Below are 13,805 nucleotides of genomic sequence, written 5' to 3'. Positions count from 1 at the left end.
AAACTTCTTGGGCTTTTGCTTTTAAACTCTATTGCCATCAAAAAGACTTCAAAAATGAAGAGTAAACGATGTTTATTTATAGTGGTTTAGTATGTTCATTTAAAATAAGCTAGAGTGTTTTAAGAGGAATGGAAATAAATCAAAAGTGGTGGATCTTGCCCTAACCGGTTTGGCTCGGTGGATAGAGCGGCGGCCTGCGGACTGAAGGGTCCCAGGTTCGATTCCGGTCAAGGGCATGTACCTTGGTTGCGGGCACATCCCCAGTGGGGAGTGTGCAGGAGGCAGCTGAATCGATGTTTCTCTCTCATTGATATTTCTGACTCTCTATCCCTTTCCCTTCCTCTCTGTAAAAAATCAATAAAATATATATTTTTTTAAAAAGTGGTGGATCTTGCCTAAACAGAGCAACAGCCCTGGACCAGAAAGAATTCAGTGGGTTCTAGTTACCTTCCAACACATCATAGCTGTGCTGTCTTGGCCAATTCTGTAACCTCTCTGAGCCTTGATTTCCTCATCTATAAAGTAACTGTCATAGTCACCTGCAGGGTCCTTCCGAGGGGCATCTGAGTGAATGTGCACAAAGTGCCTTGTGACAGTCAGTATAGAAAGGAGAGTACAGAAAGGAGAGAACCATTGAAAAACATTAATGCCAGTGTGAACCATCCCTCCCTGGGGAATTAGTATTGGCTCTCCCAAAAGACTTCATTAGCTATTTGAAAGACGCCGTTGTGCATTTTTCCTTAAATTGCTTACTAATCATCTCAAACAAAAGCTCCTGCCAATATTATCAGAGTCAATTCCTTAGCACACCACACCTCACGTAGTACCCTGAAAAAACAAACAAAAAAACAACAACTAGCAAATGTTTTCTGTAATAACTAACCATATGTGCACTTGGGATTCAACTTGTACTGATAGAGGGAAATTGCATTGTTTTGAAATATATACTGGCTGGGTTTGTTATTGCTTTTTTTCTCCCCACTATTAGAAGCATATTCAAGGATGATAGAGTAAACCTGAAATTGAAAAGAGTTCAACTTGAGAGAAAATGCCATTTTAATTAGAGGAGTTAGTTATTCTCAACTTGAGTTCATGCCTCAGGAGGCACCATATCTTCACTGTAGAGGCTCCTACATTTGTTAATGATTCACAAAGGGCGTTGCTCAAGACACACAGACTCCAGGACACCTGCCTTGCCAGAAAAATGGGCCATTCCGGGAAATCACGGCCTGGAGGAGACATTTTTAACCAGTCGTGTCAAGAGGAATCACTCCATGTTTACCTTCCGGGATTTCAGTGCGGGACTCCAAAGATGTAGGTGAGATTTTACAAATTCCAATCATCTGCCAAATGTTCCTGAAGGCTCTCCTCTGAAATCAGTTCAGCACCCTAAATAACTGTGTTCATTTTTGAACATTACCATCTCAGTTAAGGGACAGCGATCAAATATAAATCGAGTGTTAGAAAATAAAATGCAGCCACGGCTGGTGTTGCTCAGTTGATTAGGCACCATTCCAAGGTTGTGGGTTCAATCCATAGTAGGGCGTGTGCAGGAGGCAGGCAGCCAATCCATGTCTTCATGTTTCTCTCTCCCTCTCCCTTCCTTTCTCTATAAAAATCTTTTTTTTTTTTAAAAAAAAAAGATAAAACACAATTTTTTAAACAAAATCAAGGAATGGGTTATTTATGACCAAGTTTGAACATGTGCTTAGATAGAATTCCTTATTTACTTAATTTGCTCTATTTTTACATAAATAGGAAAGACATAAAGTAGGAAACGCCTCAGCTTTATTAATGCAAACATATTTTATTAAAGAATGAATGCATTTATGCTAAAGAATAGTTTACATGTGTTGGAAAGCAGCAAGCATATCTCCAAGGGGCGGGTTCTCCTCAATATGACTCCATGCTAATTCTACATGCCTTAAACCCAGACCCACACATGGGGGTACATACATAACACAGGTGCATATAGGGACACACAGATACAAAGACCAAAACACTAACACTGTTGCTCTCCAGATGCTATTAACTCTCATTTAAGGCTTCTTTCTATAAGGTGCCCCAGTGCCCCTACCATCACCAGGATTAAAAACCAACTTTAATCAATGAGCATTACCTGGGAAACTAGCCATCTGCTCTCAGCCTTAAATGTTTGTATTTTAACAAATCCTCTCAATTTCATACAATGATGACCCTTGGCATTTTATAACATTGAAAGATCCAAGAAACAGAAATCTCAGCTTTAGTGAGAACTTCTCATGAGAAACAGTGAATGCACTGGCGATCCTGACTCTGAGATGTTCTCGATTTGAAGGTCACGGGTCAGATTTCTCTTTAGATTAAGTTGAACGTAGACAAGCCAAGTTTAGAGAACTCACTAGAGTGCAAGGTTGAGTGATGGCAGCAAGGCTTCCTTGGTGACACCAAGTCAGATTTGAAGCTTGCCTGGAAGGACTCGTTAGACAGGACCATAAGTTACCACAAATGAGGGTTGAAAGAAAGGACAAGCCTGCATGGAGTTTGTTCACTTGCTGATAACTCATTCCCTTTTTCCAAGGTTTCTGTTGTGGTGGTGGTTGTTTTAAACTCCTAGCTGGTTTGACGGTTGATTTCATCTGCTCGGTGATTTTCCTCCCTTTGGGTGTCCTGCAGTGTATATTGAGAATCCACCCCTGTGGGGATGTTGGCATGGGTTAGAAGGGGAACAAGGGTGGATGGGGCAGGAGGACGGAAGGGTCATTAGTAGTTGCAAGGATTCTAAGAAAATAGATGAAGTGAATACAATAAGAGGGCACTACTTGATATATTTATGTAAATAAAAGCATTATCTTTAACTGTGAATTAACTGCCAACTATCAGACGGTTAGTTGTAAAGCTCAATGAAGGCTGTGCTGATTGGCTTACTGAGGAGAGGGTCTGAAACATGGGAGAGGAGTCTCAGGCTCAAATCCACCTGACTTTTCCTTTAGCCCTGCGACTTCCGCACCAGCATCAGTACTCACCCCCCTGCCCCCTTGACTAATGATCCGATAAGTGCATCTAACATTCTTGTTGGGTTTCATAAGGCAAACTGGAATTGTCCATCACATAACAGCCTCAGTGTCTTTGCCTGAGAATGGTGAAAATCAGCATGGAACTCTCCTACAGGGAGGCACTGGGGAATGAGCAAAGAAAAAGAGAGAGAGTCTAGAGACCTTTCCTCCCCATCCACACTCCCACCCTCCTCACAGTCACAGCAGCAGCAGATTTCAATGTAACGTAATTACTTTAATAATACATTTCTTTAGATTTAGAGTTGCTCTTCTGAATTTTAAAAGCTTGGTCGGCCAATAGTTTGGCAGTCTTTCATCTGAAATTTGAATCGTTGCATATTCATATGGTCTGGAATTCCTGGACCAATGCTGCCTTTTCTGAAGCCCCCTAAATTCCTTCAGCCGTCATCGGATTCTAATCCCTGGGAGACCTCCTCAGAGGAGCTGTTCCTGTGGATCCGGCCATCACTCTTCATACTGTGGAAAGTCTTCTTAAAAGCCTCCATCATGGCATGGGCCAGCTTCTTGGCCTCCAGCTTGCTCTCGCACTCAACAGCATGACAGTCCATCTGGTAGGACAGGTCGTCGTTGATCTCCCTGTAGACCCAGGCGAAGATGTTGGGGCTCACGTTGTGGTCGGCAGTGCAGTAAGCGATGCGAGCCACTTGGAAGGTATCCATGTGGACCGTAGCCTCCCCTTTGTGGTCAAGATGATGAAGACACACTTGGAATGGTCGGATTTCCAGAAGGACATTGGCTGGAAAGATATCTTCTCGGGCTAGTGTGTGCTTCTTCCAGAGCTCAATGACTGGCTTTTCTGTGCAGCCTGAAAAAAACTGCATGCCTGTGGTAGGGACTTTACCCAGATAGGTAACCTGCAGAGGAAATAGAGGAAGAAAAAGGGAGAAGTCAATAGTAAAGTCTTTGTGCTAGTTGTTCATTTCAATGTTCTCATTCATGGTGTCACATGGAAAGGTGGAAAGACATTTTTCTTGCTCCCTAAATGTCATAACTGCCATCAGAATTTTTACCTTTCTCCCTAACAAGTGGCCCACTTGGCAAAAATATTGAAATTCTTTAAATATTAGAGTTGGAGTTTAAAAATCTAGTTCTAGAGAACTACTCTCCCTCTTCCTACCCCCCTTTAAAACTCATATTAGAGTAATGATGGTATTTTATATAATTTGTCATTTCTTTACAATCATACAGGCACTTGAAGTTTATTTTCAACCAAACACAAGCAGAATTTGATGATATAAAGGAGTCATAGGATGGTGCATCTGAAAAACAAAATCCTTATTAAACATCTCCTAGTCTGGTTCTCTTTCCATATCTGTCAATGTTCACTTTCCCTTGAGCTTCTTGCTTCTAGCAAATGCCAAGGACACAGGAAAAAATGTTCTGTTTAAATTATGTCCTAAAACATGATTGGTTTCTTTCCAAGGTAATTTTTGAAAATATAGCAATACAGTTGTTTTTCAACCTAAACAGTTTTGGAATAGATGGGCACCATCTGGTTATAGTGATAATAAATGAAAGATCTACAGATGGTTGGAGACTGAGAATGCTTGCTTATCAAATAGCTAGATGGGCAGTACGAAAACAAAGGAAAATAATTCCAAGTGATTCAAATAGTGACTTCTTAAAAACGTGTTTAAGAATACCAATAAGGGATTTTTTTATTCTTTCATTTTTTTATTCATCAAAATAGATAGAACTGCTATCATTATGGAAATGCATAACACTGAAGATATAATTTAAGAAATAATACAAAATAGTATATGATTTGGTGCAAAATTAGTGACACAGATATAAATACTATGGATTTGAGGAAGAAAAGACCAGAAAAAAAGGTCCATAGAAATGATGAGAAAGGACATTTTGTCACAGTGATTCCAAATCAATATTGACAATTAGTGGGACTATAAAGGCTACATACAAAAATTTTAGCACACAGAAGTAAAGTAGTTACAACTTCTTGTGCTTTATCTCTTAAACAAGAGTTAATTGGATACTCCCTTTAAAAACATAGCTCCTTAGTAAAGAGGCATAAAAGCTGCACATTCTAGAAATATTCAGAACCTATCGATAATAATAAAATCATAATATGCTAATTAGATTGGACAGCTGAACGACCTTCTGGACGTCCTTTAGGATGACCTTCCAGATGAAGCCAGGGTGGCTCCGAGGGCTGAGGCAAGCCACCAAGGCTGCGAGGGCCAAGCCCCTTGCACGAATTTTGTGCATCGGGCCTCTAGTTATACATAATGGCAATATGCCAGGTGGGCATGTGAGAGGGGTAAAGTGAAGATGGGGTGGCCCAAAAATCAATGGAAAGCAAGTGGATATTTGTTCAGAGGCAGGCAGAGTCAAGATTTAATCCTAGCTCCACGGTTCACCAAGTGGATGGATCATTCTGGACACCACTAGCCCTTTGCACATGCACAGACATCATTATAATCTAAGGAAGACCATGAAAAGGGCGGCAAGGAGTACTACATAGTATCCTGAACATTCAGGGGAAGGAAGTGTGGTTCCCTGCTGGCAGAAGGCCTCAGAGAGAAGAGCTATTGGATTTCAAGGCATCAGGACCTCAAAATCCAGATAGGAGCCCAGCAAGTCAAGGTGGTATGAGAAGGAGGAAGCAGAAAGGCAAGCAAGGGCTGCAGTGGGAAAAGCCCCAGGTGGGCAAACAGGCTGCTTTGGCCTGACCACACATTAATTAGGTTGTGGCATAAGCCAGAGTAGGGACTTCTTTCCTCTTGAAGGAATGCCACTAAAAATCTACAGCCTGAGGAAGGCCTGGATTTGATCAAGGTTGAAAACTTGGAAGACCTGATGATGCCACGAAGAAAGATGGATGGGGAAGGCTGACTAAGAGCAGAATGCTCGGCAAGATGTTGTAGCAACAACCCAGCCTGGAGGCAAAGGTGAACTGAATTACGAGTGTCAGTAGTGGGAAAGGACTGAGGAGACACATGGCAAAGATATTTCAAAGATAAAACTGACAGTATACTGTAGGGGGAAAATAACTCAGATGCTGCAAATGCTCAAGCTCCCCAAAGAGGGCAACTGGTTGAATAGCTCTGTGTCTCTCTGGATTGGAGTCAGATAATAAAGATGGCTTTGTGAGCAAATGCACAACACAGGGTTCTTCAATACCATTTACTAAAAATGTACCTTCTATATGTGGTACTTTGTGATATCTTTATTATTTTTAACAGCTTTATTTTTTACTGACGTGAAAATTCACATCATATAAAACTTAACCATTTTAAAGCATATGATTCAGTAGCATTTAGTAGTCAAAATGTTGTACAACTATCTGCTCTAACTGGCTCCAAGATATTTTCATCACCCCCAAAGGCGACATAGTGCCCATTAAACAATCTTTCTCCATTATCCTGTCTCCCAAGGCCCTGGCAACCACCAATCTGCTTTCTGTCTCTATGGATTCCCTGTTCTTCCTATTTCATATAAGTGGAATCATACAATATGTGGCCTTTCCTGTTGACTTCTTTCACTTGGAATAATGTTTTCAGCATTCATCCAAGTTGTACCTGTATCAGCACCTCACTCATTCCTATGACATCTTTACTTCTGGAAGTTTAAACGCAAGTGTTGGGAAAATAAGTTTCAGTGCTTGGAGTAAAAGCATATTCTCTTTTACGCTCCACTGAAACTAGGAATAACTTTATATTTCTACTGAAACTAGGAATAACTTTATATTTCATACAAAAATTCTTCTGATGGAGGAAAACTCCTTTGATTTGCCAATAGGATCACACCTTTATCCCACCTCCCACACACAAGTTTTAAAAATTATAGTGTCTTCTATTGCAATGTAACCAAAGGATGAGCTTTAAACAATATTAGAAGTGGTAAATGACTCACTCCAACAGGAAGCAATTTCATAGTGGTAAAATTTTGACAACAAAGACAAAACATAATCCTCCCTTATAAATATTTATTACTTAAAAACTAAAGATTTTAAGGGACATAAAGTTTTATTGTTAAAGTGTGCTTTAGAGAAGAGTAGAGCGGGGATTAGTAGCTCAAGAAGTTTATTAGGCAATAATGAAAGCTACAAATAATATGCAGACATTTATAAAAGCAATTTTGAAACACTGAGGTACAACATAATACATAGCTGTAATCTCTTGAAATTAAACTTACTATGGAAGTGTCTTTATTCAGTGGTCCCCTTTCACCATGATCATCTGACTAGCACTCTACACATTAAACCATAAGGTCCTAAGCCCCTACTGACATACATCCTCAACCAAATCAAGCCACACAGACACTGAAGAGTAGTAACAAATATTTGTGTCACACTTCAAGGAAGAAGCACATGGTATATATAGGTTCACTGTGATTCAGGATCTAATATTATTATCACTAACCCATTTTAAAAGACAAGAACCTTAGGTGAGGTGGTAGCACTGGGAGACATAACTTATACTTCCAAGTGTTGGGATTTCAGGAGTATTTTGATTATTTGCGAAGAAAATTGCTTAGAAAAGACAGCCTGAAAAGACACGTGTTGAATTCCTGGACCATTTTGCTATCAGATGAGAGGCATTTACAACTGATTTCACTTTCAGCCAGTTATTCATTTTTCCCATCTTTGTACTATCAGAGAAATTTTGGATTTATATGAGCATCCAAATACAGTGGGTCTTTCCATAGAATGAACATTTTTTTGTCTGGTGCTTTTGCCAATGACACTCTTCTTCATGACAATATAGGCGTAGGCAGTTCTTTAAAAATGCATTCTGTTTTATAATTGCAGAAAGTAAGAAGCAAAAACCCTAGAAAGTTGTCAGGTAAAATGGTGTACAAATAATAAAATAATACATGTATATGATATACTATTATATTTTATATAATTTATTTATAATATATCATCTGTTTTCTAAAACTCAAAAAATATAGAATATACTTAAAATGAAATCAAAGAAAATAAAAGTTAATCTCAAGAACTCCAGACTTTTGGAATTTTCCCACATGTTTTCTGTGCAAAGAGAAGCCTAAATATGTTCTTAGCACTGATCCTGAATATTCCATTAGCTTCATCTTGCAGAGTGTTACTAAGCCTGCAGATGGAGGGAAGCTGTAAGTGGATCATGCGATGACTCTGCTCCACGGGGATACTGACAAGGGCCAACAATCACACCAAGTGTTCCCAGGAACCACAACTGATGTCTGCTCTCAATTTGTAATGAAGGCCACAGAGGTGGTGGTGGACAGACAAGTCCTTCCTACCAGCACAGAATTAGCAAAAATGCCCCCGACGTGCCAACAAATGGCCGGTTCCCTAGTGACAGCAGCTCCTGCTGCTTAAATGTACAGGGGTCCCCTCACCTCAGGCCTCACAAGGCTCTTGGCTGAGTCTTCTCTTGATTCCAAGGAGCTAACCCTGCCCAAACCTTTCTAAACAGTTCCAATAATGAACTGGTTCCTGCAGGATCTGCTCAACACAGAGCAGGAGTCAGAGGGTAGAACTTACGCTGCTGGGTAAACCTTAGTAAGTCAATGAAACTCTTGTCTGTTGCCTTTGTGGAGCAGATAACATTGTCTAAAATCCCATGAGGTTTTGTAAATACAACGACATAAAGTCAACAAGTTGAGACTTCTAAAAGACATATAGGAAAAGAATGATCGAATGATCTGACTAGATTTTCCCTAGATATGGAATAAAAATAATTATCTAAATAGTTTCCTTAAAAATGGAATGTGAAATGATAAAATGAAGTCCCAACATAGCTTCCACTCAGAAGGATCCCTGGCTTTGCCTGTGCACTTCCCCTCGTCAGTCAATTACTTGCTATCTGTCTGCCCATTTCCTAAATCTCCCACTACTAGTAAATTCTCCAGAGTCTGGCATTAATCCATGTAGCTGCCTATAAGTCACTGAAGAAAAAAGTGAGTATATATATCCTATATAATAAAAGCCTAATATGCAAATTTTTCGGCCAGGCGTTCAACTGCTCACTATGATGTGCGCTGACCACCAGGCGGCAGCGTGGGACATGGCAGGCTTCTCCGATGCAGCACTGGCAGCGGGTGGCAGTGGAGGTGCTGCCGGCCCCAATGGGCCCCAATAAGAGTGGGCCTGCAGTGGGATGGTGGAGCAGATGAGTGGGCCAAGGCGGGTGCGAGCGGGGCCCGATTGCCCCATCGATCCCCCTGAAGATGGTGACCAGTGGCAGCGGGGGGCGGGGGAGCTGTCTGGCTCCCAGGCACTGAGGGAGCTCGGTGGGTGGGGCGGCCCCCGATTGATCACCCCACAGGTGGGATGGTGGAGCAGGTGAGGGGGCAGTGCCAGACCATGGTGGGGTGCCAGGCAGGGCTGCGAGCTGGGTCTGCAAGTCTGGGGGCGTGATCTGGGGCCTGATCCCCAGAGGCCACCCCGAGGGACCCCACCCATGCATGAATTCATGCACCAGGCCTCTAGTATCTATACACACATACACACACATACACACACACACACACACACACACTAATAAAAGAGAAACACGCAAATTGGTGTCACTCCGCTACGCCCACCAGCCAATTGGAGTGACTATGCAAATTAAACCAACAAAGATGGCAGTTAATTTGCACACACAGGCACAGAGCAAAGACTGAAGGCTCTGGCTGGAGTGAAGACTGAAGACTGAAGAGGCTCGGCTTCTCCATTGTGGCCACAGTGGAAAAGCCAAGCCTCACTGCAGCCGGACCAAAGGCCTGGGTCCCGGGTGCCAGAGGAAAACCGGTGCCAGCAGCCAGGGCAAGGAAAGCCTATTGTTCGAATCTTCATGCTACAGGCTTCTAATTATATATATATATATATGGTTTAGAAGGAAGATAGCGTATGGCTCTGCTTTTCAAGGGAAATAGAGTAAAAACTTTTTTAAAATTAGTTGTCTCAAGATACCAACGATTTGCTCTTGCTGTGCATGCAGCCGTGCCCTCTGTGGATAAGGGACCACAGAGTACATGTGTCTCACTGCAGAGAAACCATAAAATGTAGGTGTTATTCCTGTATCCTCCTATGCCATCGCTGTTTAAGGGACTTACTCTAAAGGTATTGATAGATCACTTCTGGCCACAGTATTCCTGTGGGGGACTCCTTGCACACCCTTCTGTGGGCACTTCCTCCTTGTGGGTAAGAACAGAAGACTCAGTATTCAAAGCTGCTTCAGGAGGACCCACCACCAACACAGCTGTGCACCCACCGATGTCAGGTCTGGTTAATGAGGATCTTGTTGTCCTGCTCGCCTATGAAAGAGGTGAATGTCTGCTAGGTGAATAAGTCCCTCTTAGCCTCATCCGTAAGAACTGCAATCTTCCATAGCCACAAAGTAGACAAGAAAAAATCGAGTCAAGAAATTGGTCACTAAATATGTCCAAAAGGGTAGACAGATTTGTTTTTTTAGCTGTCACCTCCCAGGGTGCTGGAACAAGGGGACTTGGAAGATGACAAGAAGACTCTTTAGGAGTAAAAATCAGGTGGAAATATGCAGTAAATACTAGCATCTTTTCTCTGGTTGCAGAAACAGATATTGGGCAAGAAATGTATTAAGAATGAATCATTCTGAGAGAAATCAACAGAGCAAAAAATGAAAGTTTTTCCCCATGTGTCATTCAATGGCATAAACCAATGCCCCAGATGCAGACAATGTGTGAATTCGCTAAACCCAGGCCCAACTAAAGACATTTTTTTTAGAATATTCACAGCATGTGGAAATACATAGAAGCCATGGAACCGTCGGGCGCGCCAGAGTGTCTGCAGCGTTAATAGCGTCAGATCAGGGAAGACCAGTGTCCTCAGAACCTCTCCTTCCCACCCATGAGTTTTCCAATATCCCAGCCAGCTCTCCATTCATGAGTTACCATTCCCTGCTCATGTGTGGCAAACAAACCCTGGTTGCCGAAATGCATCCTTCAAGCTGAGTGGACACCATTCCAATCCTTCCTCTGGGTGGCCGGTCCATATTTCATTCTAACCTGAAAAACCCTTGTTTAGGATCTTGACTAGCCTTACCCTAAAAAGGGCAGTCAGATGGAGTGGATAATGATAAGGTCCCCTAAACAAGAATATGAGGTGAGATGGATGATCACAGAAGACCCCAAGCACCTAGTTTCCTGGGAATCTTCCACCTTCCAGGCTGGATCAACCCGGCTTCAAAACCTCACGAGCCCAGCTTTGGTTTGGTTTACTGTGGGGTTTCTCTGGGATGACATGACAGGAACAAAGACTCCATCAAGGTCTTTCTTAGGATATGAAAGGTCTTGGTGTTCTTTCATTGTCTGTAGGAGACTTCCTTGCCCCATCTGACATAAAATCACATTACATGAACACAGGATGGAGACACCTTAACTGGGCATCCTAATAGCCTTTGGGCTACAAGACAAAACATGAGAGGAAAAAAAAGAGCATCTCTTAACCTGGGGTCAAATACTAGAGTCAAGCTCTTTGCTCCCACATTAATTCCCACCTGCACATTTCAGAGGAAGAGGAAAAGACAAAACCCCAAGATTTATGGTCCCTGCTTGAATACACTCCTTCTTTGCCCACCACAAATTCATTAACACTTTGACAAGTGGAGATGGACCCATATACCAGTCACATAATCCACAATGCAAACACAAGCACAATGCTAATAATGACCTTGAACCTGTATTACATGCTTTAGGCTATGAAGAATGTATTAAAGGATAAATGTTGGTTACAGTGAAATCCATGAAGTTATTGTGAGAAATATAAAAGTGATAAGCTTTGGGCTTAAAAATTAAATTTCTTTATCTGTACATTCATGTCATAAGTGTTTGTTGAGCACCTACTAGGAATCATGTATACTAGTGAACAAAATGGACAAAACTCCTTGCTGTCTTGGGGCTTACATTCCAAGTACACTGACGATGCTTAGCACTAAGTTCACAGAACTCAACATTCCAAGAGCAAGGCTGGCCTTAGGGAGAAGAGCACACAGAAGCCCCCCTGAGTACTTTCAATGAATCCAGAAAACTTCTCTTGGGTTCAAAAAGGTCTTAACTCTTACATGGCATAATTAGGACAAAAGTACCCCCAGTTTGGAGTTCATCCCTTGGATCAAGCTGTGTTCAAAGAAGGTTCATTCGTCTTGATACTCACTGTAGTTTGGCTTTCTGAGATGCTGCTGCAGTAGAAAACCAGGCAGGTGAGGGCTTTAGAAGAGTGCCAAGGGAGAGGGGAAGGCAGGTGAGAGCAAGGAAGACATGGAGGTAAGAGATGAAGGCAGACTTGTCTCCCAAACAAAATGGACTGGCAGCAAGAATGCCATTGGTGACTTTACATTTGCCCTGACTGGACAGTTAAGGTAATAGACACCTGTGTTTTCACTCTTAGGATGTTTCCATCTTCTCTTCATTGTAATCTTATAGCAAAATTATAAGTTGTTTCAGGCTGCCCAGGATCTATTCTACCTTTCTTTGTTATCTTCCTTCTTTATTTTGGAGAACTAACTAGCAAATTTTCTCAGGATTTAAACTCAAAATACTGATATTTATTATATTTAATTAATTGTTGATGCTGGCAGCAAGAATGCCATTGGTGACTTTACATTTGCCGTGACTGGACAGTTAAGGTAATAGACACCTGCATTTTCACTCTTAGGATGTTTCCATCTTCCCTTCATTGTAATCTTATAGCAAAATTGTAAGTTGTTTCAGGCTGCCCAGCATCTATTCTACCTTTCTTTGGTATCTTCCTTCTTTCTTTTGGAGACCTAACTAGCAAATTTTCTCAGGATTTAAACTCAAAGTACTGATAATTATATTTAATTAATTGTTGATAATTCAAAGGTATATCAGCATTATGGGCTTTTTAGAGCTAAATGGTGACATTCATGCCAATCAACGCCTTGTCTGTGGTGCAGAGATGATGATTCTAATATTCAAGGAGATAAGGGCATTTACCCCAAAGAGCAAGACATGGAACACAGGTCCTCCACCCCAAAGCCAAGAACCTTTCCACTACTCCAATTCTTTCCCTGAAGGTTACACAGACCCCTTATTTTTCATTTTTATACCATCTACTTTCTCTTTGGTCATTTCTTCAAGCAAACACCTGAGATCGAGTCCTGGTCAGGGACATGAAAAGGTGTCAGACACTCTACTGGGTCTTGTTAAACACTCTGAAAAGGGTTTGGAGTCAAACCTTTAAAGAGTCCTTAACCTGAGATATGTTTGCATTGCCAAGAGATTTACATTCTGATGCTAGCATCAATAATTAAAAGGAGATAAGAATGCATACTTAATATTCAGATATCATATTCCTCAAGAACTTTGAGATGGTGTTTTACAAAGCAAACAATCCCCACTTCAAAGAATAACTCTGAAGAGCAAATATCAAACATGTGCTCAGTTGGCCCCAACTCTGCTCTTGTGGGTCAATTACCAACAGGCCAGACAACATATGATGCAGAATTGCTGTGGGCACCAAACGCCATGCTGGGCAGGGCTTTGCACATTCCTCAACAAAGGCAGCTGAGAGCCTGGAAGGTCAGCATGAGAGGCCTGGCCTCTGCTCAGAGCACACCTGGGCAGATAGCTCTGGGTTCCTATCCTTCAGCCCCCCAGGCTTCTGTGGGTCATTTACAGGAAGCCCAGATGATTCTGAAACAAAACTAGGTATTGTTGTTTTTTCTCCAAAGTGAGTCATGGGAGCCATTCTAGGGTCTATTTTTTGGCAGATCTACCTGACACTCATTAGTGTAAGAGTGGACCCAACTGTCCTGTGGC

General features: G+C 41.8%; 1 protein-coding gene across 2 annotated transcripts in view; it reads right to left on the bottom strand.

Moving 5' to 3' along the window:
- Window positions 1-1,787: 1,787 nt before the first annotated feature.
- The window catches only part of PID1 (phosphotyrosine interaction domain containing 1), a 198,237-nt gene continuing 186,219 nt past the window's right edge, over window positions 1,788-13,805 (bottom strand). For both annotated transcript variants that reach the window (XM_014530202.1, XM_005882542.2), the window contains one exon: window positions 1,788-3,910. In XM_014530202.1, coding sequence (XP_014385688.1) covers window positions 3,434-3,910 — 477 coding nt within the window. In that variant the 3' untranslated portion in view covers window positions 1,788-3,433. The remainder of the gene's footprint in view (window positions 3,911-13,805) is intronic.

The sequence above is a fragment of the Myotis brandtii genome, unplaced genomic scaffold (assembly GCF_000412655.1).
Source record: "Myotis brandtii unplaced genomic scaffold, ASM41265v1 scaffold727, whole genome shotgun sequence".
NCBI classification, from domain to species: Eukaryota; Metazoa; Chordata; class Mammalia; order Chiroptera; family Vespertilionidae; genus Myotis; species Myotis brandtii.
Note: the sequence above shows the minus strand (reverse complement) of the source record. Positions and strands in the feature narration are given on the sequence as shown.